This window comes from Scophthalmus maximus, chromosome 1, assembly GCF_022379125.1.
Source record: "Scophthalmus maximus strain ysfricsl-2021 chromosome 1, ASM2237912v1, whole genome shotgun sequence".
Classification (NCBI taxonomy): domain Eukaryota; kingdom Metazoa; phylum Chordata; class Actinopteri; order Pleuronectiformes; family Scophthalmidae; genus Scophthalmus; species Scophthalmus maximus.
In genome coordinates, this window is record NC_061515.1 from 20,036,647 (window position 1) to 20,064,364 (window position 27,718).

The 27,718-nt window shown below is 40.5% G+C and overlaps 1 protein-coding gene across 4 annotated transcripts in view; it reads right to left on the minus strand.

Annotated features, from left to right (window-relative positions):
• LOC118312164 (neural cell adhesion molecule 2-like) overlaps nt 1–27,718 on the minus strand; it is a 223,051-nt gene that overhangs the window by 34,541 nt on the left and 160,792 nt on the right. For all 4 annotated transcript variants that reach the window (XM_047335336.1, XM_035636543.2, XM_047335338.1 and 1 more), the window contains exons 4-8: nt 23,850–23,993; nt 22,182–22,319; nt 14,661–14,778; nt 9,315–9,484; nt 3,983–4,128 (exon numbers count right to left, since the gene is read on the minus strand). In XM_047335336.1, the coding sequence (XP_047191292.1) occupies nt 3,983–4,128; nt 9,315–9,484; nt 14,661–14,778; nt 22,182–22,319; nt 23,850–23,993 (716 nt within the window). The remainder of the gene's footprint in view (nt 1–3,982; nt 4,129–9,314; nt 9,485–14,660; nt 14,779–22,181; nt 22,320–23,849; nt 23,994–27,718) is intronic.

The following is a 27,718-nucleotide window of genomic DNA, read 5'->3' on the forward strand; positions in this document are numbered from 1 at the left end:
CAAAGAAATGTGGAAGCAGAGGGAATACGGGGACCGGAGGACATGAAAGGAGCAGCAGGTAGTGTAAGCCATCACGGGCAGAAGAGAGAAAATTCATGATGTCCTGTTCCCTATCTGATCCACGAGACCTCAGAAATGAGAATGTGTGTAGGTTTGCATAGAATATATGAAGCTACATTTCAAATGCAATCGCTTTGATAAAGCTTATAGTTAGAACTGCTCAGGTGTTTAATAAACCATTTCTTTATTATGCTGTTTTAGGCCTAGACTGCTGGGGGAACTAATATCATGAGCATCTTTCTCCCTCTCCCATTCTCTCCTTCTCCCTCTCTCTCTCTCTTTATATCTCTCTCCTTCTCCCACTTTTTTCGATCTCTCTCTCTCTCTCTCTCTCTGCCCCCATGTATCTACATTACATGTCACTAACTCTGTTTTCTCTCTCCCCTAGTAGATCTGACCCCAGAGCTGCAGGATGCAAACCCGTCATTATTATTATTACTATTATTATTATTATTAATAACATCATTGTATTTATAAGTATCAGTTTTCACTAATTATAAGTATCAGTCTGGTAGAAATTAAAGCAACTGTTATACTACCCCCCTATCCCCTGATATGTTTACAGTACATGTCACTAACCCTGTTTGTGTTTTCTATCTCTCCTAGTGTATCTCTGACCCCAGAGCTGCAAGACCCAAACCCCTCATTAGTATTGTTATTGTTATTATTATTAATAATAATATTAATATCATCACTAATAATAACAACAACATAATTGTATTTTTTAATTATAAGTATCAGTCTGGTAGAGATTAAAGCGGCGGTTGTACAACTGTCCTCTCTCTCTCTTCTCTCCTACTGTCTCTCCTCCCACCCTCTTTCTGCCCACCTCTCCTCTCTTCCTCATTTCTCTCCTCACCCCAACTGGTCGAGACAGATGACCGCCCACAACTGAGTCTGGTTCTGTCAGAGATTTTTCCTGTTAAAAGGGAGTTTTTTCTCTCCACCGTCGTCAAGTGCTTTGCTCATTGTGGGATTTGTTGGGTTTTCCCTGTAATACTGTAATATTGACCTCACTATGTTAAGTGCCTTTAGACAATGTATGTTGTGATATGGCACTATACAAATAAAATTGAATTGAATTGAATTGAAATGGGACCCCGGTTCCTGTGATGCAGTGTTATTTCAGACCAAATGCTGGGGAATTTTCAGACGTTAAAAATGTCAGCTGTAAATGTCAGCAGGGCTGGAAGTCTAATTCTAGCAAGCATAGTTTATTCCAACGGTTTAGTGTGGGGACTGAGCATTGGGTCTTCATATTTGCACCACTCTAATGAATACTGAATCATTTCATTCTCACACCGACGACAAAATGACATTTAATAATCGCATTTAATTACAATCTAAGGAAATGGAGGCGTGCTCGTGGTTTTAATGTTACTATGATCTATTTTCCTCTTTATTTTGCAGTTTCTTTTGTGACCAGTGTTGTGTATGCACCACACCGGCAGTGGTTGCCATTACTGCAGTTTCACGACAGTGCCGTATGTGGGGTTGTTCTTGTGGTTACAACAGATGCATAAGGTAGACGCGGAATAAAGCAAAGTCAAGTCAAGTGGCGGTCCGAGTGTTATTTATCCAACATAACAACCAGGTGTCAAACGGAAAACAAAATAATGATCTCAGTAGCTGTTGGCGTCTTCTTTTTTTGACGGATTAACTGTAAAATGTCTTTTGATAAGGGCTCAAATCAACACGAATGCACTTCCAAGCTTGAGTCCTGCAAAGGTTAAAAAAGTTCTGAGAACATTTGAGTCTACTGGAGCACATTCACTGTCATCCAGGCAAAGGTTTAGACTTTTAATGTCACAAGCTACTCAGCCTCGGCTGTTTTGCAAGAATACAACAGAGGCTACAGCGCAGCTTTCTAAACCTGGTAGCAAGGAAAAACAATACCAGAGGAGCGAAACAATGCCTAAACTCAAATCTGACCTCGGTTCACAATTAAATTCCACAAACTGCCTCCCATTATGTTCTCTCACCAAGGGTCAGAGTACCAATGAGAATGGAAGCAGCATTATGCAGTGAGTCAAAGTAAGCCTTTAATGTCTCTCAACAAGAGAGGCGTGTGCGTGCAGACTGGATATGCAGATTGGAGAGCAAATTGAGAGAGGAACATCCTGCTTTAAACCTAAATGACTGCAGCCATCCATCACGCAGCGTGCTGCACGAGCCGTGTTTGGCTTTGCGTATGTTTAGGTGTGTTGGTTTGCACTACGCATTTCCATAATTGCATTTGCTGTGGGGAGAGAAGCACTTACTCTCATTTTTGGCTGTGATTTATCAACCCGAGCGACTCGAGCCAATGCACACATTCATTTATCTCTGCGGTGACCTTTTTCACGAGCAGAAGAATGGAATCTTTGTTTTTCTTTTTCTTTTTCTATTCTTCTGTGAAAGCTTCAGCTGTGATAGAAGTGCATATGGTTTTGACATTGATGGCAGCTAATTTAAGAGTAATTACTTTCCAAGAAAATGCAGCCGCCGATTAAGCTTCTGATTTGTGAGGCTTGTCTAAAGGACAAAGTGAATAAAACCCACATAACTGAAGCTTAGTATCTTTTTGGTTTCTTTTGTTGGATTAAATGAAAAGTCACATAGTCAAACAGAGAGAAAAACCAGACTGTAAATTGAAAGGATTCATGTTTGCCCTGAAAGCATCAAGGTTCTTGCTGCCGAGAGAAAATCTGAATAAATGTGTGTGCTGCTTTCCCTTAATTTCCCTGATTTCTTCGTTAAAAAAAAATACACGGGCCAACGTGAAGGTGCATATATTGATTTAGTGCAGCTATGAAATTATTAGTCTTTGAGGCATTGTATGTCAAATATGGTGTGGAAAAAGCAAATGCACTGCAAAAGCTCAACCATTCAACTCTTGAATGTGGCTGCTTTCAGCATCTGCCTTTAGACAGGCCCAGAGCAGCACTGTCACCAATAAATGGCTCTAATTGCAACATTTGGTGTTTGGCAGCGAGTGATTATGTCTGCTTTTATTTTGATGAGGACATATACAAGTAATGACCTGCTCATGCTCTTTTAGGACTCCACCATCCAACGCACAAATAGTCCATTTCCCTCTAGATAAATAAAATAGAGACATTTTAATGGTTACCATGGGGGTAAAAACAGAGGAAGAAACCTTAGACATATATATATCTATTTCTTAGCTGCAACTTTTGCAAAATTCATGCTCTTCTGTTAGTTGAGGTGATTTTCAGGACACCTTTGATTAAGGTTTTAGGGTTAGGGTTAGGGTTAGTCCTCATTAGTGAAACTCAATGACAGCGTCTGACAGGGTTGGATTTTAAAGTTCCATTTAAAGGAGACATTTCACTAGAGAGTAACTGCAGTAATGTCACATTCAGAGAGATACAGTATTCTTCAAACTATGCAAAAATTCTGCCACAAATACAGATTTATATATGTAAATGGCATTTGAGATGAATAAAAACTCACTTATACACTTGCTAAAATACAGGGGGTGGACTCTTAGTCAATAAAAGTGTGAAGCGGGGGTGAATGTCACAGTCTGGAATTTAATTTAAACCCCGGCCATTGCGGTGGAAACACACAGAGATCCTGCAAAGGTTCCTAGTTACTGACTCACATAGCTTGAGTCTTTAATGACAGCAAATGTCATCTTAGCTCTTACAGTGATTTTGATGTTAGGGTTATTCTGGATTGCAAGGATGTTTCAAGGATATTTCAAATCAAAATATATTTTAAGTACATGCCATCTATATGTGGTAAATTCAGTGTATTCTGAAGTATAGATGTTCAGTGGATACTACATAATATCAGTATATTCTGCATAATATTATAAGTTATGTAAAGTTAAGTTATGTGCCAAAGTTCATCGCCCGAGAATATGCCTGATGATGATGCACACACAGAGCCAGATGGACTTTCTGGCAGTTTCTACCTTGTCTCCGTCCGCGAAGGTATGGCCGTCGCTGGCTCTCCTCCAGGAAATGTCGGGCAGAGGCTCGCCCTCAGCCACGCAGGAGATCATGGCGGCGCTGCCCTCCACGGCTGTCACGTTTTTCAGCTGGGTGATATGAGGCTGGACTGGAGGCCACAGAGGACGAGGTGGGGAGGACGAAGGGAGAAATAAAACATTAGATAAGTGCGAAAGGAGAATAGACTGAAAGTCAGTAGGGGGAGGGGGGAGGGAAAAGTGAGTAAGAAAAGGGGTGAGTGGGAGACAAACTGTCAAAGATCAAACTCATAATTGAGAGGAGATGAAGGCTATAACACGGGGTTTAAACACAGAGCTGATGCATGACTTTGGTACTAACAGTCTAGGCCACGATCATTTATTCACTGCAGTCCTACTCCGCAGGTCTGGCATGGCGGGAACGCGTGCCCTCTGGCCTACTTTGTGCATATATTTTTGGGCCTAAAATACACAAAAAAACTGACCTTGCTAAAGTTTTTAAGCAGAAATCATATCAAAACCATCCCCACCTCTGTGTGCGTTCAACCTTTTTAAAAAATAAATATAGATTTTTGACTGGAAGGATGCTGCCCCAGTACCCTGTGATTCACTATTGACGCAGAGCGAGCACCACGACCAGTGCTGAAAAGCTCACGGTTGGTGGCTTCCCCCCCAAATGCTCGCCTCCTCCTGATAAGACGCTCTGAGCGAGCCCTAAAACACCATGCATGTCAAGGGCACAGAGCAAGTCATACGAATCACGGATTGCCCCCCTGGCCCAGCACCCTCCACACACACACACACAAACAAACACACACACACACACACTGCACAATCTTAAGCAGTGTGCTTGCAAAGTAGCGTGGCATAAAATCCAAAAACGAAAAGGGAAGTGAATGGAAAATAGAGACTACTGTACTGAATGCACCCCAGGGGATATAAGGAGCGTTTGGCAATTTCACATGGCTTCGATCTCGGGATGTAGGAGCCATCTTGAAGGATTTTGGAGGGATTTTGTCCAAACATGGGGTCACACACACACACACACACATACCACAACACCTGCAAGGCCTTCAGTCAGTAGACCAATGTTATATATCCTTTCCTAATCACTGTGTACAAATGATTTTTAGCTTGATTTTCCACTCAGCAACACATTTTACATTTTCCTTCACAGGGGCAAATCCTAACAGTCTGACTACGAGTGTCCCTTTCAAAGTCAGACATTGTCAAGTGTCTTCTGAGATCTCAGCAACCTTGTGAGTGCATTGTTCTTATATCCAAGGGGACGTGATTTCTACAACTAGAAGAATAAGAATAAGCCTGAAATTTAAATAAATGAGAGCTATTGTTTTATAATACATAAGTCCTGGGCTACAATTCCAACACTGACAAAAACAACCACCCTAATGAGTTATTATATCTACCATTTATTCCTTGAAGCATGTTTTCCTAAAATAAGCCAAGCAGATTTTCCAATAAGCAATAAATTGTTTCTAAAATAAATAATCTGGCTTCAAAAATGAGCTAGAAGATTGGCATGTTCTTGATAAAAGTGCAATAATGTGTCTGATTATGGTTTGTGCGGAGACAAAAGAAAGCGGGAACAAGTGAAATCATCTCAACCCATTGACACTTTTCCTAGTCACTTTTCCTAAGCTTTAAAGCCCGAGACGAATTGACTTGTTTAGATGATTTCTGCGGAGATGATGCTGAGAAACACTTTAGTTGGTCACCCAGCATCTATTAAACCTTGTAATGACTTCTGGTATCACAAAAACACATGCAAATAGACACTTTCCCTCAATAATACAACACAAATACACATTCATCCACCGCACATACACAAACTGTTGGATAATACAGAGACCGGTCTGAACCTGTTCTTCATCACCACCTTATCTGCTGCCGTTTTGCCCCGGATGCCCTTCATCATGCAAATATTAAATGGAAAATGTCTCATTTATCAACCATGGTGCAAAAAGCACTCGGCGGGGAACATTATTAAAACTCATTATCTAAAACATTTCAACTCTAAATGAGAAACGAACTGAGAAGCATTTGTGTGCTGAAAGATAAAGATACAGAATTAATTTAACCTTTCAAGTTTGGGGTAGAGTTTGTTATACCAGTTTGGATTTGTACATTTAAATTAAATTTGGTATGTTTTCTTTAACAGTGTTGTTAAAAGCAAGTGTTTCTTTCACTCTTGCATCTGTTAATAAATATGATTACACTTAATTATAGAAATTATAGGTGTCATGATGATTTTACTTGTAAATCATGCATTTAGCTTCCTCATGGTGTCATATCAGGCACTCTGCTTAAATAAACAAGCCCGCAGCCTGCCACTAGTTGTCTCAATGTTAGAGCAGAAAGTGACATGAAGACATAACTGATATATTTTACAACAGTTTTAGTAGAGTTGGACTCATTGTTGGCTTTTAAGACCAAAGATGAGATAGGAATGATAATGATTTTAACTTTTAAGCTGCTTTTAGATAGTAATCACCCTCTATGGTTATATTTGGCATTGTGTAAAGATGTTATTCCACTGACATATCAGAAAACACAAATCGGTACTGACAATGGGTATAACAAATATAGATATATAGATAGATAGTACAAACTGCAGCTGGTTGCAGAGACGACGAGGCTTCGCTGTGCAGAGAAGTGTGCATCTATGTTTCTTCTGATAAGTTTATTCCTGTATCACTGCTCAATGTTGCTGCAGAATGGAGAGTTTAGAAAGAAGCAACCAAAACCTGTCATTTACTGTATATGCCGCATGATACTGTAGATGAAGCCTCTGCTATCTTATTGCATTCTTGACCGCAGTCTAGATGTACAGTGGTTCCAGTTCTCACTTTGTTGTTATGGGTTATTGAGTATAGATTGATGGATAAAATAGTAACTTTCGTCCATTTACAATTTCATCTACAACACAGTAAAGTCTGCAATAAGCGAAGGGGTGGAAATACGTTATGGAACCACTGTAGGAAGTGTGGTATGTGGTTATGATGAAAAATACACCACCAAACAAAAACAGACCTGAGATAGGCAATCTAGAGTGAATAATGGATTCAATTAAATGGTGTAAATTTTTCTATGGTCCCCATGTAAGGGTGGAATTTAACTTCTCATGAAAAAAAGTTTGGAGACCAATGCTGAAGTGAGTGTCATGGAGACAAAATCCCTAATCCTTATGAGACCATGAATGTCAAAATAGAATCTCCTGACAATCCATCCTGTAATTGTTGAGGTATTTGAGGCATCCCTCGAGCCGCACTGATAGCATATCTAAGACTAAACAAGAAATTGTATGTAGCTATTTCTTGACAGTGTAAATGGTGGATCCCCCCCCCCCCCCCCCCCTCTGGGCATTAAATGACCTGGGGCCTAAGAAGCAAGACAATTTAACATAATCCCTGAGGACTTATAGTAGCTGTAAAGACTTACACTTTGGCATTTACAGCTCAAGGGTTGCCGTAGCAGTGATAGTTGACCCACAGATGTGAGAGTGTATGAATGTGAAACAGCAATGAAACAGGTTTCAATCTATTAATTGCAATGGTAACCTGTTTGTGGTAACACATGGTCATGGGTGTTCGTTTTTAAAACCCATCTGTGAAGGTGAACATCCAGCAGCTGCTGCAGCCATGTAGCTCATTCCCCATCCTCTGATGTAACATAGAAACTTCAAGGAATACATTTTCCCTCATCTTTCATCACATTTTGTGCTGATGATCCCATTGCCTCAGCTCATTTTTATCAACTATAATCACGTAATCACGCACATTTGAGAACAAAGACATTTGTGCATCTACTGTCTGAGCTTGTCGGTAACATTTGTGATCACAGAATTTAAGCTTTAACAGCACATTGGTTTCAGAATCATTGGATGTGATGTGATAACATAAATGCCTGCAGCGGTAAAATGTAAATGCCACGTCTAAGTTGTTTTAATAGCGATCAGCAAATGTGTAAGTTGGCTCTTTTGAACTGTGAGCTGAACTGCATCTGTAAAAGAAGGAGGTCAGTGCTCGCGTATTCTGTTTCAGGAATATAAAGAAGCAAAAACAAACAAAGAGCCTGGTGGGAACATGACTGACATGAAGCAGGGCGCACTGAGTCTGATAGTGTTGCAACGCCCGAACGTGAATGAAGAACAGAAACTGTACAGTACACACTTTGTCTGTCTTACATGGCCTTCTCTCCTCCGCCTGTGCTGTCAAGGGCAATAAAACTAACTTACAACTGCGTTTCCCCGACGCATAGTGAGAACGCAGAACTCCTCCCTCCCATTTAACTTCTTCATTTAAATGTGCATTTTGAAGAACAAGCGCTTCTCACATCTTGAGAGGATGTTGATGACTGAGGCACAAATCTCAATACATTTTCATGAGCGCAATATGCACCATCATAGTGATCTGTGAGAAGATAGCCAGCAGGTTTATGAAAATATGAATTGGAATGTTTTTATGAGGAGTGCAGTAATTGAAATATGGAGCAATAAATTAAATATTTCCTTTAAGGAGAAATATATTGATTGCCACTTTTATTGTGGTGGGCTGGGGACCTAAGTTGCTTCATGCTTTTGAAAAACAGTTTTTTTATGAAATGTCCTCAGATTGAAGCTTTATGGATACATATAAAACACTGTTCATGGTCACAGGCAATTCCATTACACTGAATGGATAGTGTAAGATGCAATGATAACTTTTAGATTGTGTGAAGCTCTCTATGTCATTTCTTTTAACCATAACCACCACCCGCAACATACTCGTTTATTATCGCTGGATGCAATACAGACTTTACCAAGTTAAGTCTTACGTTGCTCCAACTAGTGTTCTGTATATATGTGGGAATATCCACAACAACAACAACTAAACATGAGCTGATATCTTACCTAATCCACATGGTAACTTTTGCCTGGTTACAGTTGGATTTCTATTTGTCTCCAAGAACGTCAGATTGCACATTTCTAAGAGTGTTTGTTTCCTTCTGTTGTTATCTATACAACACCCTGGATCAACCTTGGTTGCTATGGTTAATGCCGATGATAGTGGCATATCTTGAGCTACAGATAAGTAGTGTTTTTTAGTGACCTCTTTCTGACCTTGCCCTGTGTGCAGACTCTTACTGAAGAAGAGAGGCCAACTGAACAAGACAATGCAGACTATTATGAGAAATAGAATAAAATCAAAATGAGAAAAAATTATCTTACATATGGAAATATGTCACAGGGATGTTCTGATCCTTCATTTTCTCTCTTTGAATCCCAGCCTTTTTAGCCAAATGTTGGAGAGACAATTACCAAACACTTTGAGGAAGATCTCTCTTTCCTGAGATCCTGCCTTGTTGGTCGCCTTGCAGGAGTAGGTACCCCCGTCTCCCTGCCGGATGTTGTGGATGGTTAACATGCTGCGCCCACCTTCCAGCCTGTTGAAAATGTACTGCTCTGATGGCTCCAGCTGCAGCCCTTTCCTGCACAAATAAAAAGCCGGCGCACACGTCACAGATGAGTGAGGGGACTAAAATATGGCAACTAACTCACACCTGACAGTGACGTCCGCAAAATTCACACTGTTGGATGATACAGATGTACAATCTGAGCATTTGGGGTGTCAACTGATCCCATTAAAGAGGCTAAGTGCAGACAATTGGACTTTGACACTTTGTAGAAACTCTTTCAAGCATGACAAAAGTATTGTTTTGGAGAGACGTGTCATACTATAATTGAAATAACTACAGTTCAGTGAATCATTTGCAGTGTGTTGTTCTGTGCATTCTGTTATGGACTGCAGCACTCACACAGAATGACTACTGTGCGGTGTGGAATGCAGTGCTGACTTAATGTTTTTCTCTTATTGGACCCTGTAGAGAAATTAGTCAGAGAAAGAACGCAATTCCTCGATTGGTCCCTGTCTATATTTAATCTCCATAGCAGAAGCGGCCTTTCCCAATAGTTTATTTGCAGCTGCTTAACCAGCCAGTTAATCTATAAAGTTAAGGGGATTGTTTTGTATTTTGGGAAAATTTGTTAGTTTTTTTCCCATGATTCCACAGGTTTAGACAAATGCATTGGTGCTGTCTAATGCCATCTGCATGTAGGCTAAAAGTAAAGGATTAGCTGAATCAAAGAATATCTGTGGGATTGAATGACGCAGCGATAGCACTCAAAACAAAAATATGTTTATCTTTAAATAATTCAAAATATGCATGTGTATGTGCAAAATGATTATGCACTGAAAAGCACAGCATAGGGAATCATCATCCGATTCTACAGTTACCCTAAGCTGAGAGTTTATGCATGTTTCAATTTAAGCCCATCAGTCATAGAATGCAGCTCCTCATTTTGTGACATGCTGGCGACTATAGTGGAGCGTTGAGCTGCTAAAGAGCCAGACATTTTTTCGAGGAGCTGGAGGAGACAAAAATAGAGCTGAAAAGAAGAGTGGATATTGACACGGTGGACACAAATTTTTTTCCCGCATGTAAATAGGCACTTTCGAATTAATGAAAGCTATATCATCAGTTACTATTTAGTATTAATTCATCCATATACAACTTTAATCTTGAGTCTTTTTTAACCCCATAATCTGTTGTGCAAATGAAATTCAAGTGATGAAATCTGAGCTCTTAGAATAATGCATACCTCTAACTATATTTAGCCTCCTCTCTATGGTCTCACACTGTGTGGTCTATGCGAATGAAAAACAAAACAATCTTTTTATTTTTGGGACCTCAAATATATAATATGACTAGGCTCAGATAACAAATACAGCAAACGCAGTGTGCTACTGTGTAGCGAGGTCCATGCCCAAACCTCACTGCACTGTCGGAAAAAAAAAAAAAACGAGAGAGAGGATAATTGAAAGTCGACGGAAGAAACACCAAAGCCAAGTAATAACAATCCGAGCGAGCCAAAGAGGAAATGAAGAGAGGCTTCATCTTTAGGACGGACATTGCAGGATGAGCTGCAGCAATGGATGTCATTATACTGACTGACTGCTGACAGGTAGTCCATTACCCAAGATGCACAGGGAATGAGGCGAAGACTTGCACTGACAGGAAATGCAACTGGGAGGCTGGAGATCACTGGGGGAGGCGACATCAAAAGAACAAAAATAAATTGGGTTGTGATTGTTGTTTACTCCCGAGCCGATTCTTTTGTTGTGATGTGTTTTAATTCTGCGGTCTCGGACTGACACGCAGGAATTACTGCCTGGTTTTTGACAGTCAGTTGACACTTAGGAGTGTCAGATCTGTGTTGATGTACAGTTCAAGTGATGTAATCTCTTTGATGAATGCCTTACATTATATTGAGCCACTTGAAACTTGATCTGTACATCAACATAGATCTAAATGGATAGAATCACAGCGGGACAAGTCAGTTCGTGCAAACCTTTCACATCCTGCTGAACTTTTAAGGGAACACAACTCCATAATGAAGGAAACAATCATGGCTAATTAGCTGTGTTGCACCAGTCAGTCCCATATAATGCTGCTCCATCCGAGTATAAACTGCTCCACTGGGGAGGAATGTCATTCTGCAATGAGGATTTTCCGCATTATGTAGTGGCCTCATGTGGGTCAGTTTATAATTCAATCCCAGTGTCAACACACACGTTTGAATCCTTCAGGGAGTCTCCTTCATCCTAAGTCTGGCTAAGTGTATGTCATTTTTTTACAGATGAACAGTGTTTTGACACACACACACACACACACACATACACACAATCTCAGACTTTTATGCATATTTCGTTTGTTAGATTAGATATTGTTGTATCAACTTGTCTTTTAAATAAATGTTATTAAATATGCAGTCTGGTCTATTTAATGTTGCATAAGTGTGAGTATTGCCAACCACTGAACTCCAAATCCTTCAACCTCTTCTAACTACCAAGGTGGTGATTCTGGTGGTAATTATTAATTTATTTATCAATCAGAATTCCAAATTGATAGTAAGCATATTGTAAATGAGACTGAATCAATTGATTGGCTATCATTTCCTTTCCTTTGAAGGGTGGTGCCCCGAGGAACTTTGATATTAATTAAAGTTATTATTTAATATTAAAATTTTTAATATTAAATTTATTATTTTGATAGCCATAACTTACCATAACTTATCAATTATATTGTTAGACAAATGGTACTTTCACCAATGTCCAGGCACAACAACAGGTTTCCTGTTATGATTAGAAAAACAAATTGAGGCAGTGAGTGAAATAACTGTGGTCTCAATATGAAAGTAATAAACAAATCAATACATCAGCTCTCCACCATCAGTACTGGGGAAGTTTTCTGCTTTTTTATGCATGCTGTTAAATCATTAAAATTTTGTTTTCCTGGTTTGTCTGCCGCTGAAATGACAAGGTAGCACAGCCTGGAGTAAAAATTATTATTTTCTGTTGTTTGGGCTGGAAACTAGAGAACAAGATGAATGAGGCTTACAAAGTTGAGGTTGTTTCCTGCTGTGCAGCGTCTTTAAATGTTGTTTGTTCTCCACAAAGTGATGCGCGCGTCTCGCTTCTTACGCCGCGATCGACTTCTCTTTCAAGCTCCAACACAGACGCGTCAGTGCTCATTATGTCTGTATTGCTCTCTGAGACAATGTCACATTAAGTACAGGGGTGTCAAATTCTTCTCACCAGTCGAACTGTGTAGTTCTCAGTATAGTTTGTACAGCAGTTTTACAATATTCCTGTCATCCAGTTAAACCCTGGACTAGAGTGACCACTCAGTTGATGGTGATGAGCTGATCTCTGCCCTTTGATCACTGTCACTGACCTTATGTTTTCGTAAGTAAAAATAAACATGAATGTTTGTGATGTTTCAAATTACAACAGCAATTATTGAGCAAGAAAAGGGAGAGTCTTGTGAGTATTAAACACCAGTAGAGTAAAAAATGTGTAATTAAGGTGCCTCCTGCCATTTTCTGAGTGATATTCACTCCTTTCAAAGATCATGGTGTGAATGTGCTTGTTTACAAATGTGCTTTACTGTCAGCATGTCAGCAGGCAATGTTTTCTTACATGATTATCAAATAACTTTAGTACTGACTGTGCCTCTGGTTTACACCTGCTGGTCACAAGCTGCACACATGAACATCTTGGAAGCTGCTGCAGATTTTGGAAAGCTAAAAGTAAAAAAAAATATCACTTACAGCACAATTTATCCCTAAAAAAACCCCATGACAATTAAAGACAAAATATAGCAATATCAAATTTCTGACAATGAAACTGCAGGTTTTCAAAAGTGATTTTTTTCACCAGCCACCATTTGATTTGTTCCTTCCTTTGCAATTGTTGGAGCTGTTTTTATTTTAAACTGAAGTAAATAATATTGATATTTGCTGACATAGTTTGCATGTATTATGCTATAAGACTAATTTACCTACAACCATTTTCCAAAGCATGCTTAGATTCTTTGAATGTCTATTTCCTTTGGTTCCTTCCAGGCAGCCATTGATTTCCATTCACTTCAGTGCAGCATGAAAAACAACCTACAGAAAGCCGAGTTAAAGCCTGAGGTGTGAAATACATCAATGTAGAAATGGAGTCTGATGTCTCTCGTCAACCACGTATCTTGTCGAAGTTACATCATTGTTGCATGGTAATACAGTGTAAGGGTTACCTCAGTTGATTTGATTATCAAAACTTAATGCTGCAGTATTGTAACTTTGAAAAAGAAAAGAAGAAACAAAAGTTAAGAATCTGTTTACTGTGATGGATTAGTCTAGAAAGTTTAAAGTCTATACAAGTGCAGCTACAGTGTGCTTTGGAAACACTCAGCAGTAATGTGGTGGTACAATTGATTTGGCAATTAATGGACTCGAATATAAGAAAAATATTGCAATGGTCCATTAAGATGAATTAACTAGAAGAAAATGCTTAATGGGAAAATAGTATGGATGTCACAGGAATGCCAATAAATATTTAGATATAATAAAGGTATAAATAGATGCTGAGGTGAAAATAACCTGTCAAGATCACCTGTTGAGTGGTTGCAAGCTAATTACTTAATGTCAAGTGGGGTGGATGTGCGTAGTGTCAAATGCTCTGCAGGTGCAAATTTTCACATTGTTGCTATGTGGCATGAGATAATATTGTGTGGCTGCTGAGAGCAATATGCGAGGGTGGACTATAAATTTCTCATTTAAAATTGTGAAAGTACATGTGCTTGATCTGTGACCAGAAACATTACAATTGTATACTGTATACTGTATGCACTTTATTTTCCCTTTAAAGGAAACAATTACATTTAAATACATTTGCAAAAGTTATTGGCCTTTTGGTTCCCAGGTGTTTCCTAGCAACCAATTATTAGGTCTTTATTAGCTAGGATACGTTTATTTGGGGCAACATATTTAATCAAATCACTAGTTTGAAACTCTCAAATACTCATTTAGAAGTTAGATAAGACTTCCGGTGCAAACCCTGCTGCAAACCAGTCGTCTCCTAAAACAACAATTTTAATAAAATTAGAACACCAGCAGAGATGAGGCTGTTAAGGGCAGAATAATACTCATGATTTTGAAATGGCATCGTGGATAGGTGCAATGTTTGGGTGTCGTTTTGTACGCAAAGGCAGTAAAAATGAGCCATAAGCTGCATGTCTGAGATCAATGTCATTCAATATTAAAAGCAGGAGAAGGTACCTGTGCCATGTGACCAAAGGGTCAGGAGATCCAGAGGTGATGCAAGTAAAGGTGACTGATTCCTGGTAGTCAGCCGTGGCATTGAAGGACTGCTGGGACACTGACAACACCGGAGGGACTGCAGACACAAAAACAGAGCAGAAAATAACACAGTCAGACAGGGGTGCTGTAATTGGAATCTGAGAGTACACATGATGAATTGGGACTAAAAGCTACGATATTATTATATTCCAAAAGAAATGTCAGTCTTTATCAAACAATGTGGTGAAGGGTAGACATTTTCAAATGGAATAAATTGGCCTTGTAAGTGGCCTGTAAGCACTCACTGAAAACGTTACTTCTGTCAGTAATCCAATGGGGGATTTTGAAGAAAGACTGTGACCCAGCTTTGGTGAAATCACAAAGGAGCTGAGCACAGTGATGTGAAACTGTAATACTACCGTCTAGTTCAGAATTGCTCAGCTAAATCCATATAAACAATGCCAACAGAGAAAATATTATTCAACATCAAACACAACTGCACCGTCTGTGAAGAACAGCGCTTTTCTTTTGTGAATAGCCTATTTAGTCCCTGTCAAATTCTTGAGCTCCAGCCATTGTTCATATTTTCTTGACCAATTTCGGCTGTGTTGAAATTAAGAGAGATTTGTCGCTGTAGTTTTATGGTTAGACCTGCAAATACAAACTGAGAAAGCTTGTGCTCGCTATAGTCATATATACTCTACATTTTCATTACGAGTACAAATTAATATTTAATGTAATTCTATTAATCAGTGTTGTATTTACAAAATTGCACTTTCTTTATTGAATGCTGCCACCTCAATTAAATCTAAATAGATGAATAATATATATAAATCATTTGGACACAAAGAGGAATGCAAGATAGAAAAAAACCCAACTGTTCCATGTTATTATAACATAAGCCATATATTCTCACATACTGTGAATCATGCATTAAAACAGCTTTGGATTTTTTCGGATCATTTTGAATATTTTTCGATTGAATGTGCTGGTAAATAAGTGTAGAAATGGACATATAAATACAGTATCTCTCGCAAATCTTCTACTACAGCAGTATCGATGAGCAGCAGAGGTGTTGATGACTCTATCGACTGTATGTGGTGAAGGCTGTCGCGGACATGCAGCCTGTTCCCTGCCATCCAATCAGCGGAGGGCTGTCACCTTGTCATTCAGTGAAAGAGGAGCAGAGGGAGAGCAGCCTCTGCCTTTTTCTCCTCTTGCCTCTGCAGTGATGTGCGGATGACAGTTTTATAGCAGGAGCATGTTTATCAGGCGTGTCAGTCCATTTCTCAAGCCTGCCCCCCAACTCCCACTACGACTGCTCTGCTGTAGCCTTGTCCAGTCACACGGCATGACTGAGCACGTCTGGAGCATTTAGTCCTTCGGGTTGCTTCCATTTGGTAGGTGAGGACAATGACAGTCCAATAGAAATAAAACACAAAAAAAACACGAGAGTCAAATAGGTGCACCACCTGAACACCTCCAACTGAGGCTGAACATGTGAGCGACTCATGTCCAGACATGTTCAACAACATACCTTATTTCTATTGGAGAAGTGGTTGACATGGATAAAACCATCTTGAAAGGTATACATATCTTATCTATTTTCTTATATAGATTGTGATAAACTACATGTTTAGTTGAATGGAATGTGAACAATTGAAATTGGATAACACAGTCAAAAGTTAATTGTCCCAATCATAAAATTGAAATACTCAATAAACACTAAAAAGGAAACAGAGGAGCCATTCCTTGTTAAGGCGTGACTTAAGCGTGAGCAAATCAAGGTAATGAGAATTCAAATCTCTTTCACAGATGTGTTCTGATTAACACCAAATATGTGTGATTGTTACTAGCATCTGCACAGTGATATTCTTTCAGCACCATTTATTGTCCTCTGATCCAAAGAAAAAAAGGGGTTGGAAGGCAGTGAAGGTCACTTTGTGGGAAGACAAAGCTGCATTGCTTTATTTTCGAAAACTGTGAACAGACCTCATTCGTCGTGTGCGAGTTATTGAGCGTTAATTAATTGAATTTGTAAGTGGTCACCTGGAGGACATTTATTCCACACAGATCTACAAACAACGTGGTGAAAGATGAAAATCAAATAAGACGTGTGGCTGAAAGTCTCATTAAAATGTAGTTTCTGATGAAAAACAGCTGGGGAAATATACTGTTAAGAAAAAAATAAAGAGACATTTTTCTTACTTGGGAAAATAAATAGGCAATTTTCATCAAACATCATCATCACAGAAACCTAATGAAGCAAAGCACTGCAGTGTACTGTAGTCTTTCCTGAAAGATCAATTACATTGACAACACAAGTGTATATTTGTGTGGAAGTGAATAACACATAATGGTACATGTAAATTCCATAGTATTTAGTGTGTGTAAATGAATACTTGAACACAAAAACCTACAGTTTTTTGTCACACACAAAAGGATACACAGGCTTGACTGAGACACACATCAAGGCACAGTGATCCTTCCGAGGATAAAAAAAACGGCCTAAGCAATAATCAAACGCTAAGTCCTTTCCAATTGTACTGACCGGATGAATGAGAGGAGCAAGCATCTGCCTGACACAATAACCATTGATTTCCATGCCAATAGATCTCCTTTCTCCAGTGTCCCTCTCTGTCTGTGCAATACACTCCCACATTAGTGAACCATGCTGGATCGGCCCTGTTAATGAGACACACTGCCAAGCAGAAAGACTTCAAAAGAGCAAATCAGCAACAGGGTTTAAGCGTTCAAAAAGAATCTGGCAAGCTTCATGAATTTCATGTATTAGTCATATCCTTGGAACTTCAGAGGCCTGGTGGAGATATTGTGATGTTTACAGAAGTCCCCATGAGCGTGATCGTTCGCTGCAAATATACAGTACTTCCAAGACACAAACTCACTAGGACAGATTTAAATGCATCCATGAGGAGCTAGAGGACTGGTTTTCAGTAATGCACCTCAACGAAGTGAGAATCAGCCACATTTAGAAGTCATGAGATGTTTTCTGTAAATGTCATAACTGTGTAACACCGACTAGATATTCAGCCTGAGAATGTTTTGAGCGAAGACCTTTTCCGGAGTGCTCATTAAGGATTTGTTTTGCCCTCTAGACCTGGAATCAAAGCTGATCCATAATTGGAATGTAATGCAACAGAGAAAACAGTTTTTTATATTCTCTGTTTGAGGCAGCCAGCAGTTATGATTGATGCCACTGCAAAATAATTCAAGAAATCTTGAAGGACACAGCCGGTAGTTTCCACTGATCGAGAAGTTACCTCCATTTTGCATCACTGTGAGTTGCCATAGAAACAAATCAAATTCGACAACTGTTGCTAGCGAGTCATCGGAATGGAGAGAAGACAGATCTTTAATGCTGATAAACTTGAACTCCACTGAAGGGATCAAAATGGAATGGTTGGCATACGTGAGCCAAAGATAGAGAGTGGACGAGCTATAATCTTAATTGATCTAATAATCAATCCATTCTGCATTTCATTAAGTAATGCAGTAATTCAACATTTTGGGAAATACTGTTATCTGTTTTCTTGGATTGACAGTGGAAGAGGGAAACTCAAACTGTTGTGTCATAGCTCTTGTAATTCTAAAAACTTACTGACAACAAGACCAGAGACAAATTACACTTATAAATCACCTAATTACGTCAGGTTTCCATTGCCACAATACAATTTAGAAACCAATTCATACATTTCCTATCAAAGCCTTGTCGTTGTTGTTTTAGCTTATTTCTCTACAATGTGTTTTGGCCTGAGGTTGATTAGCCATTCAGTGGGTGGCCGTGTTCCTTGATACGCCATCATCCTCATCTACGGTCTGCTTTGATGATACACAGGAGACTGGGGGCTGCAGTTGGTCAGTGGAGCTCCATTTGCCGAATGCTTATGGGCAAGAAACCACTCTTTTATCGACAGAACCATGAATATTTATTTTACAGCTATTTCAGCGGCGCTCTCAGACAAAATATTGTTCTGCATGACTAAAGCAATGTCTGCTAACGTGCAGCTGAAGTAAGCAGAACCGACACTTGCTCTGACATGCCATGTCAAAAGAACAGCATGACATATTGGTGCTACAAGCTCAGTATATCTCTGTGGAGCGCCCCGCTCAGAGATGGCGATCAAGTTCAATTGTAGGTGACAGTTAAAATTAACTGTTAAAAACATTGTGGCCTTCAATCAGCTCGGCTGGAATCAGTCTGTGCAGTAGACGGCTCAGGAATAAAATTTGTCACTTAATACAGAAAATGTATGTTTGTGCTGTATGAACAAAACTGTAGTAATTCAAGAGGCAAAGCTTCATTTTTGTAGACATACCATTAATGCATTAGGAACAACAGTAAAGATGTTGTCAGACATCTTTTTCAAAATGGGAATACAAAATACTCCCCCTGCCTTCATGGGTTTTCTCCTGGTGCTCTGGCTTCCTCCAAATCACATACAGGTCAGATTAACTGGACACTTAAGCAAATGTATGGGTCGATGGAAGGATGGAAAGTATGAGACTTTCCTTTTCCTCATCAGTGTCACTGAACAAGACTAAAGTTGGCTTAGTGCTCTGAGGTTCACCTTAGGGCTTCTTAAATTCGTAAACCCTTTTTCACCCATGGAGTACTTGGAATTGCTGGCCTCATCTATCAGTTAAAGTAAGGGCTTCTTCTCTAACCCTGTCATGTGGTGTCCGTGAATATAACTCTTTTTTTTTTGCTGGGTGTTTATATTTTCATCCATACAAGTACGTACGAGTCCTCAAGCTCTTGGGAACATGTTGTATGGTTGTACCTATTTGAACTGAACCACTAGGACACACAACTGGACAAACTTTTTCTGTGTCTGTTACCTCACTGCCATATCCTGAGGCACCACAACACAGGACAGTTCCCTGTCCGCTGCTGATTGATAAAACATGTAGCAGACAGTCTGTTACACTCATTGAGCCTCCGAGCAATCTACACCATCTCTAACTGCCAGAGTTCAGGGCCTGTGTTGTTAGATGAGTCCAGGTTGTTGTCGATACAGTCATTTCAATGGTCGCCCTTGTGGCCTCGTCTTCCTTTGGAATTCCTCTGCTACGATGGGTCTTTTTGTTCCACCTTACCAATGCAATTCCAAACCATAGAAGCGGAATAATCTGAGTGGATTCTGGAAGTGACATACCCCCCCAGTTGATGTAGAGAGCAAATGTGATTAAAAATCTGCCGTGCTTCCAGTCCTATAAAACTAAGTAAGACGAGATCCACAGCTCTAGCTTGAGGGCAGAAAACAGAAATGTTGACCAGATTCTCAAGAGGTTGCAAATGCCTAAACCTGTAGGTTAGGGCATACATGGCTTTCCTGAACATCACAGGCCTCTGTGGACTGAAAGCATTTCCTTGGGGAGACTCCTGAGACCAAAGGGGCTGCTACTGAACAGCAGGCAAATACCTGGATCCAAAAAATGTTTTTAGTTTGTGATATGGCCTGGTGAGTAAGACAGGCACTCTGCACATCCACCACCTTGTTCTTACACATCTTGCACAACACATATCGACAGGAATGTGCAGAAAACGATCGAGGCAGCTACGGGAGTCTCTGAGCATTATCACAAGGGGCTGAGTGGATGACTGAACATAGACTCAACTTCAACTGACAGAGGCAGGCAGCTCATATTTACCTGCCCCATGACAGTAGGTGGCATTTTAATGCTACCATTTCCATCTCGGTCACCTTCAGACCAACTCTGTACGCTCTTTAAGGCCAGAAGCATAACTAAAAGGTCCTCTGGGCCATGGAGTAGCTGCTGACCCCAAAACTAAATGCCAATTTGATAATATAGGACAATACATTCTTGGGGTTTGTAAGAAAAGTGATTGAAGAGCTGCAAAAAAAAAAAAAGGAACTTGTGGGTATTGATTTTTAACTACAGGAGGGCAGAGTAATAATCTGTAAACACACCTATTGCCGATTTACACTTTCACTATACAAAAGTTGAGTTTCCATCTAAACTTTCCACAGTATCTACAAAAGAAATTGCAAATTCATTTACATTTGCATTAACATTCACTTCCCTTCTGCAGGATGCAACAAGGCGACATTAAAAGAGCAGAGGTCAAAAGATGGGAAGTTATGTTGCAAACAAGGCAGAAATACTGCATTTATGTTTTAATTTGAGAAACTTGACAGTCACCACCTTTTCTCATCTCTTCTGCGGAGCTGAAGCTTGTACGTCATGATGTATTCACAGAGTCAGTTTCCATTAGGATTTGCCACACACATTTTATTGATATTGAGCACCAATCAAAATGTGTTTGTGCTATTTTGACTAAGTTATTAGGTTATTTTTTGTTTAAAAAATGTAAATAAAAACAGATGGATAGAAACATATTTAACAAGCAATATAAGAATTAATTTGGATCCGAACACATCAGATCATCGGTCTTGCTCAGGCTCAATTAAGGGGTACGTGTGTAAGAGTGACAACGAGTCTCCTTGAGGCAAAATTAAGTTCACTTTAGAGTGTCTCCTTGAGGGTGTGGCTCCCTGAGGATACTCGGCAAAGTGCTAAGCAGACTGTCCCATCTCAGCACCACATGGCAAGTGCCGTGTCGCTGCAATAATAGGCTGTGCCTCATTGAGCAGACTCATTGGATCTTTTCAGAAGTGAGGTAAGTTGTGTGCTAACGAATACATTTCATAGGGCCTGCTCTGCTTTTACATTAGGTGGGAGAGCATTACATACGCAAAGACAATATTGCAGCTATTCCACCGTTTCAAGATGCTTGGGGCCTCGGCAAAATCACTTTTAATCACTTCAGCAGTCTCAGGTGACTCGCTCAAAATGAGGATAAATGAGAAAATTAAAATGACATCGTTCGATTTTTGGGCCATGGAGCCCAAAGCCATCGCCAATTGAAAAGTTCAATCACACTAAAGAATTAACAAAAAAACAAAACAGCAATGATAGCAGATGATGAACTCATCCGAGTCCGGGGAGCTGAATCTGTCAAAGCTGACAACTCTGTTCGGATTTTACAACCGAAAGTTTCAAGCATTCACACTTAATTTCAATCTCAGTTCCTGCACGTGCCATTTCAGAATCACTGACTTGACAGTGTACATGATCAAAACATGTGTAAACAATCTCTGACATCTGTCATCTTCATGCTATAGTCTCAGGCTCAACAATACCACAGTGGTCATCAACAAACTGACAGCACGCATCATGAGGCCAATGAGCAAACAAAGCTGCTCCTGTGTCCATTCGATAAACCAACCATGCGGGTTTATTGTATTTTAACCTTTGGCACCTGCAGACTTGAATGCATAGTAAGAGAATGAGTGGTGTTCGACAACAGTAACAAAACGTGTGTATGCAGATGATGCTCAATCCCTCCTGCATGCTAATCTGTTGACACAGTGTCTGCTTGGAATTTAAATGGAGACAGTGAGTTTATGTGATTTGTGAAAACTGTAGTTTACATCAACTCAAATTGGAACTCACCGTTGACCACCACAGCAATGTCCACAAAATCGATCTCGCCACGGGCCTCTACACTGGCCTCACAGCGATACACCCCCTCGTCAGCCTTGGTCACCTGATGGATCTGCAGGTTGTTGTTAGCCAACACCTGAAACTTGCCTTCGCAGCACATATGCGAAGAGGAGGACGAATAGAAAAAGACAGAACGAGAGTGAGGGGGAGGAGGAAAACGACACAAAAACAACAACACGTGATACGGAGAGAGGCGAGATAAGGGGAACGTTAGGTAAACAGCAGGAGGGAATTGCCATCTCCACTCTTCAGTGGTTGGACTGTCAATCTTCATTTCAGCACATTTACCTGATAAAGTTCACACAGATAAACACCTACGCAATTACAGTTCCAAATCGTCTCCGCTCTCTCCCTGTGTGGCCACTGTGAGATGGCCGGGAGTGATGAGGCCACTATCTAATTTCTCTCAAGCAAAGATATTTATAACCCTGCATTATAATTAGAGAGAAATGATTAAAAAAAAGTCAGAAAAAAAACTCTCCTGCAAGATTCATCATTACCGTTCAACTGAAGATTTGAATTTCAATTAAAAAAACGTGACAGATTCAAGGGGTCACTCTTTCTAATCAGTGTTCAGGCACGCATTTTGTCTGGGAGGAGGATGGGGACGCGGTGTAGAGAGTTGTAAATCAGGGAGGAGGAGAAGAGGAATTAATGAATACGAGTCCACTGGTTCTTACTACTTTACCTATCAGGAAATAATATTACTGAAAGTAAATCTATCTTTTTTTTGTGGCAAATTAAGGACAACACCCTCCTGATATTTAAAACATTTAAAGCAACTGAAAAGGCTGGGATTTCAGAAGAGTGCTTCAGAAGTTACATACATCTGCTTTAGATTAAACGAGACAGATAACTGACAATATGATTGTACAGGCTGAATTAGCAGTATCACATAGACCTACACCAATTTTAAGACTTTTTTTCTTCTTCCCAAAAAAATATTCAGGTTGCTGGTTAGCATATCATTCAGAACCTCTGAGTGTCATCATCTACCTGCTTTATAATCCATCCTCTCAGTCGCTTGTTAACATGGTTTCTTGCCTCCTCATGGGCTGATGGGGTTTCTATTCATAGAATTTGATATCCTTGTCTTATTGTGAATCCACACAAAAGAAGGAAATGGCATTTCTTAGAGAACCGTATTCTTGGCACATTAGCACATCTATTCAGTGAGAGAGAGAATTGGGCACAATGGAACTCAAGAGATCCCCCCTCAAAAAATTAATATTTGGCAGGTTTACATTCAAAATGTAATTCTTAGAAGATTACTGCTTACTCAGAACTTTATTTTTTTTACGATCAGTCTGCTGGAACAATCAGATATAATTTGTTGTGGAACAACAAATTACATTGCAAAAGTACTCTAGCACTCACACACTAATCTTCTTCATCAGAAGTGATTGGGTGTTTTGTCATTGGATTTGGCAACGTAAATTAATAAGTTGAAAGTGACAAGGTTGAATTTGTCACTTTGCTCTTGGACTTTTGATCCTTTATAGTATCTGTTTAACTATTGGAATTATTCTTCAATTAATCTCGTCCCCACTAGTATTGTAGCAGTGGTCAAAGTAAAGACAAATAATTCAATTGTGAAAGAAGGTCATAACGACTTACCGTGGTGCTCCTCTGTGATTTCCCTATCCTGGTAGTACCACACCACCACGGGCACCGGTGAGCTAATGACATCACACACCACCTCCGCAGTTTCACCGTGGCGGAACTCCTGCGGTGACTGAATATCCTGAAACGTCAGCCTCTCTGTGAGATCAAACAAGATGAAGATTGAACACTTTTTACCCCCTTGTATTGAAAGCAGATAATGTATTGTAGGTCTGAACATCAAAAGGAAAATATGAAACAAAATCTCCTCTATTCTTACTGTCCTGTCAACTACAGTTGTTTTGAGACATAATTTAAGGTAAGGGCTTTTTGTAAAGTTGCTTTAAAATGCATTTCCTTCTGAGTTCTGTCTGGTTTACATCATTTAAGTTAAGCATGTAAGGTACTTTCCTAGTTTTACAGATAATACAGGTAAAAGTGTTGGGATGGTCATGTGGCAGCATGTGCTACAATTTATCCAGAAGGGGGACTTGAATGTCTGCAACAAATGTCACGACAATCCCTCCAAATAGTTTCCAAGATATTTCAATGGACTTACCAAACAACAGACGGACAGACCACTTCCATCAATGTGCCATATCGCTTAAATGGCTAAAAACGACATTATCAAGCACAGTTGTCATGTGATGTATTGCTCAGCAGTGCAGATTCAATGTGTTTGGAAACAGGCACATAAAAAAACAATGGGAACATTGGAAATTGATGGGTAGCATTCACTCAAATAATCAAATAAGACAAAAGCTAATCCCACTTTGACTGTTTTCTGGGACACAGATGAGGCAATTCTGATGACACAACACAGGACACAGAAGAATGTCCATTTTATTAGCTACCAATCATATCCATGACAAAAAAAAAGCACAAACATTTCACTATAACTTGGTTTCATGGGCACTTCAGGAACAGATTCCTCTCTGTGCCGGTTTTGATGCTGTGTCCTCCCTTTTGACAAACATTTGCTGTTTTGACAAGTTGCTTTTATGAGGACACTGTTCTCTTGGACCAGCACTTCTCCACACACAGCATGAAATCCGTTTTCGGACCCTGCCCCGGTTCGGATAGCCCACTTTGATGTGCACTGGTTCTGGCACTGCTAGCGCTGCAACCACCTGCTATCAACTGTGTGCTGTATTGTAAACATATGAATAAATCAACAACAGCTCCCCTATCAGTCCCTTCCATTAGCGAGGCCTCACCATTATCATTTTACTGTGTGATTTATGCCAGGCTGCTCCCTAAAATGAGCTTTCTCTCCCGACTGCACCCTCCGCCTTCGAACGTGTTTGGAATCTCAGTGTCTTCATTAACTTCAAGGATGCCATTGCATGTTTTGTCATTCCCTCTATTGGTTTGTTATCAAATCCCCCCTTGAGTTCTTTTTATTTCCAAAATCTTCAGTTCTTTCACTCCCTCGTCTCTCTCTCTCAGATTCAAACACGTCTAGCGTCGCTTGTTGCTCCTGTTTGTATCCATTCCCTGTCTCTTATACTCACACACCTCTACAAGAGAATCAGGGAGGGAAACAAGCCCTCCAGAGTAAGTAGTGCACACTGGAAATGAGAATGTCCTCAGTACAGCAGAGTATATCTTCCACCAACTGTCTGATTCATTGACAAGACAATTTCTCTAGACATCTCTCAACTCGGACGCAGGTTTCCTGTCCTTACAGAAGAAACTTTGCTGGTTCCAAATAAAAGTGGCTTTAAGAAGAATTATTGACTTGTCCATTAATAAACTGAGTGGATATGAAAAGAGATGTCCCTAGCATTGTACCGGCTGAACCTCATAATGGGACTAGAGAAATAGAAGTCATTCGAGTTCAGGATCTGAGGACCATGCATGTCCGTTGTAAAGTAAAAACTCCCATGAGAATCATTTTGGATGCCGGTACAAACTTAGATGGATCCATCCAGGGGTATTTTAGTAACTATTGAACTGACTGACTGACACTGCCATCACTAGAGCCATGGTGGCAACTAGACAATAAAATAAGCACAGTGACGATGATGTTAACCAAAGTGCGCTTTGAGATTTGGATTCAGAACTGATCCACCACATGATTATAACAGGCTATCATCGGGAGGTCAGCAACCAGTGAGAGGGTGACGACACTTTGTCTCCCACAGGTCGTGCATTTCATGTACGACATGTTTTAGCGCTCAGGCCAGTGCACCGCTTGAGGAGTCCTCGCCTGCTCCGGCTGTGCGCTGGCAGAGCGGTTGGCTGGAGCTTTAGGCGGGTTTTCATCCGCATGCTGCTCAGGCAATCTACACCGAGGGCCCAAGTGAGTGACGCCTGGTTGCCATGGAAACAATGGTTTTAGGGAGCTGGTTATGCGGTGAATGAGGCGAGGGCTGAGGGGTGGCAGGTGTGATTGAGGCTGTGATGTCTTCCCTAATGATTTGCTGGGAGAGGATGAAAAAGGTAACTGCAGAGCAGGTGCTGATTTCCAGTGTTTGTGTCTCCTGTAATGAAATCCCTGCACCGAGACGTTCTCTTCAGTGAAACATACAGAAGACCTGGGTCCCCAACATCATAGAATTCACTCAGATTTTATGTCATCTTTTTGTGTATGTGCCTTTTGCATGCATTACAATGGTAATTTATTTCATGTCAATGTGCTACCTGACAACAGAAAGTGTTGGAAGTATTGGGAAAGGTGACTTTCATACCTGAACTGAGAATGAGCGAGGATTTTAGAAATAGATTAAAGGGGCCATATTATGCTCCAGGCACCTTTTCAGCCTGCCTCCACGTATATTTGGTTATCTGGGGTGTCTGCCAGCCCACGGAGAATGAAAAGAAAACAATGAGTCGTTGATTCGTGGTTTGGGTTGATCGTGCAGACGGTCTGTAAACGAGCCATTCACAGCCCGGGCGTCAAGTGACGTAAGTTGACTCCTGCTACTGGGGCGACCACGCCCCCAACCTGAGCAGCTCCTCCCCCCTTGAAGTGCGGAAAAAACAGATCACGTCTACGCCATCATTTTGTCCTCGCAAGCGAACGATGACCGCGGGCATGGCCAAGCTAGACTAGTTACCGGCGGAGCTCGCGGCTGCCGGCGGAGCTCGCGGCTACCGGCTACCGGCGTAGCTAGAGTCACGGCCGGCCGCGAACTCCGCCGGCCGGGATGTTGTTAACGTTCTATCGCCCAGCCCCTTGTGCTCTGTGTGTAATTACTGAGAACGTGTTCGCTGTGCCTCCCGGGTCTCTACGTCATGTATGTGCCTTGTCACGTGCGACTGTTGTCATGGCAGCGCAACGCCGTAGTTGCGCAGCAGCCCCGGGGAGGAGCGAGGCGGAGCGAGGAGGAGCGAGGCGGAACACGAAGGGAGGGGGGCGAGGAGTGAGCAGGAAAGCGCTGGAATCGACCATAGTCTCACAGGGCTGTTTATACAGAAAGAGGAGGGTGCTGTGTGGCTTGATCCTTGAGGTGTTTGGACATGGAATGGCAAAGACATGTAGTGCACACACCTGAAAACCAATGTAACTTGTGTAAAAGGGGGCATAATATGGGCCCTTTAATGTGGGCTGAATGTGAAAGTAAACAAGCCATCATTGTTACTGCGGTGGCATCGCACATTTATTCAGCTCTTTCAAAAACATATTCTCCAGAGATTCTGCAGAGCTATTCACTTACTGTAGTCATCAAACGCCATTGAAAAAAGGGAGGACCCCATTATAATCCCCCAAACTCTTCAACAGCTATATTTTTATACTTTTTTAAACTATATTAAACTAAGTAGTTTTTAATTGGGCTTTTTAGTGTTTTAACATGTATTTTTACTACATGATGTATAACATCTGAGTCCAGTACAATACATTTTAAATTGTTTGCTGTATCTAAAATATTTTTAATCCT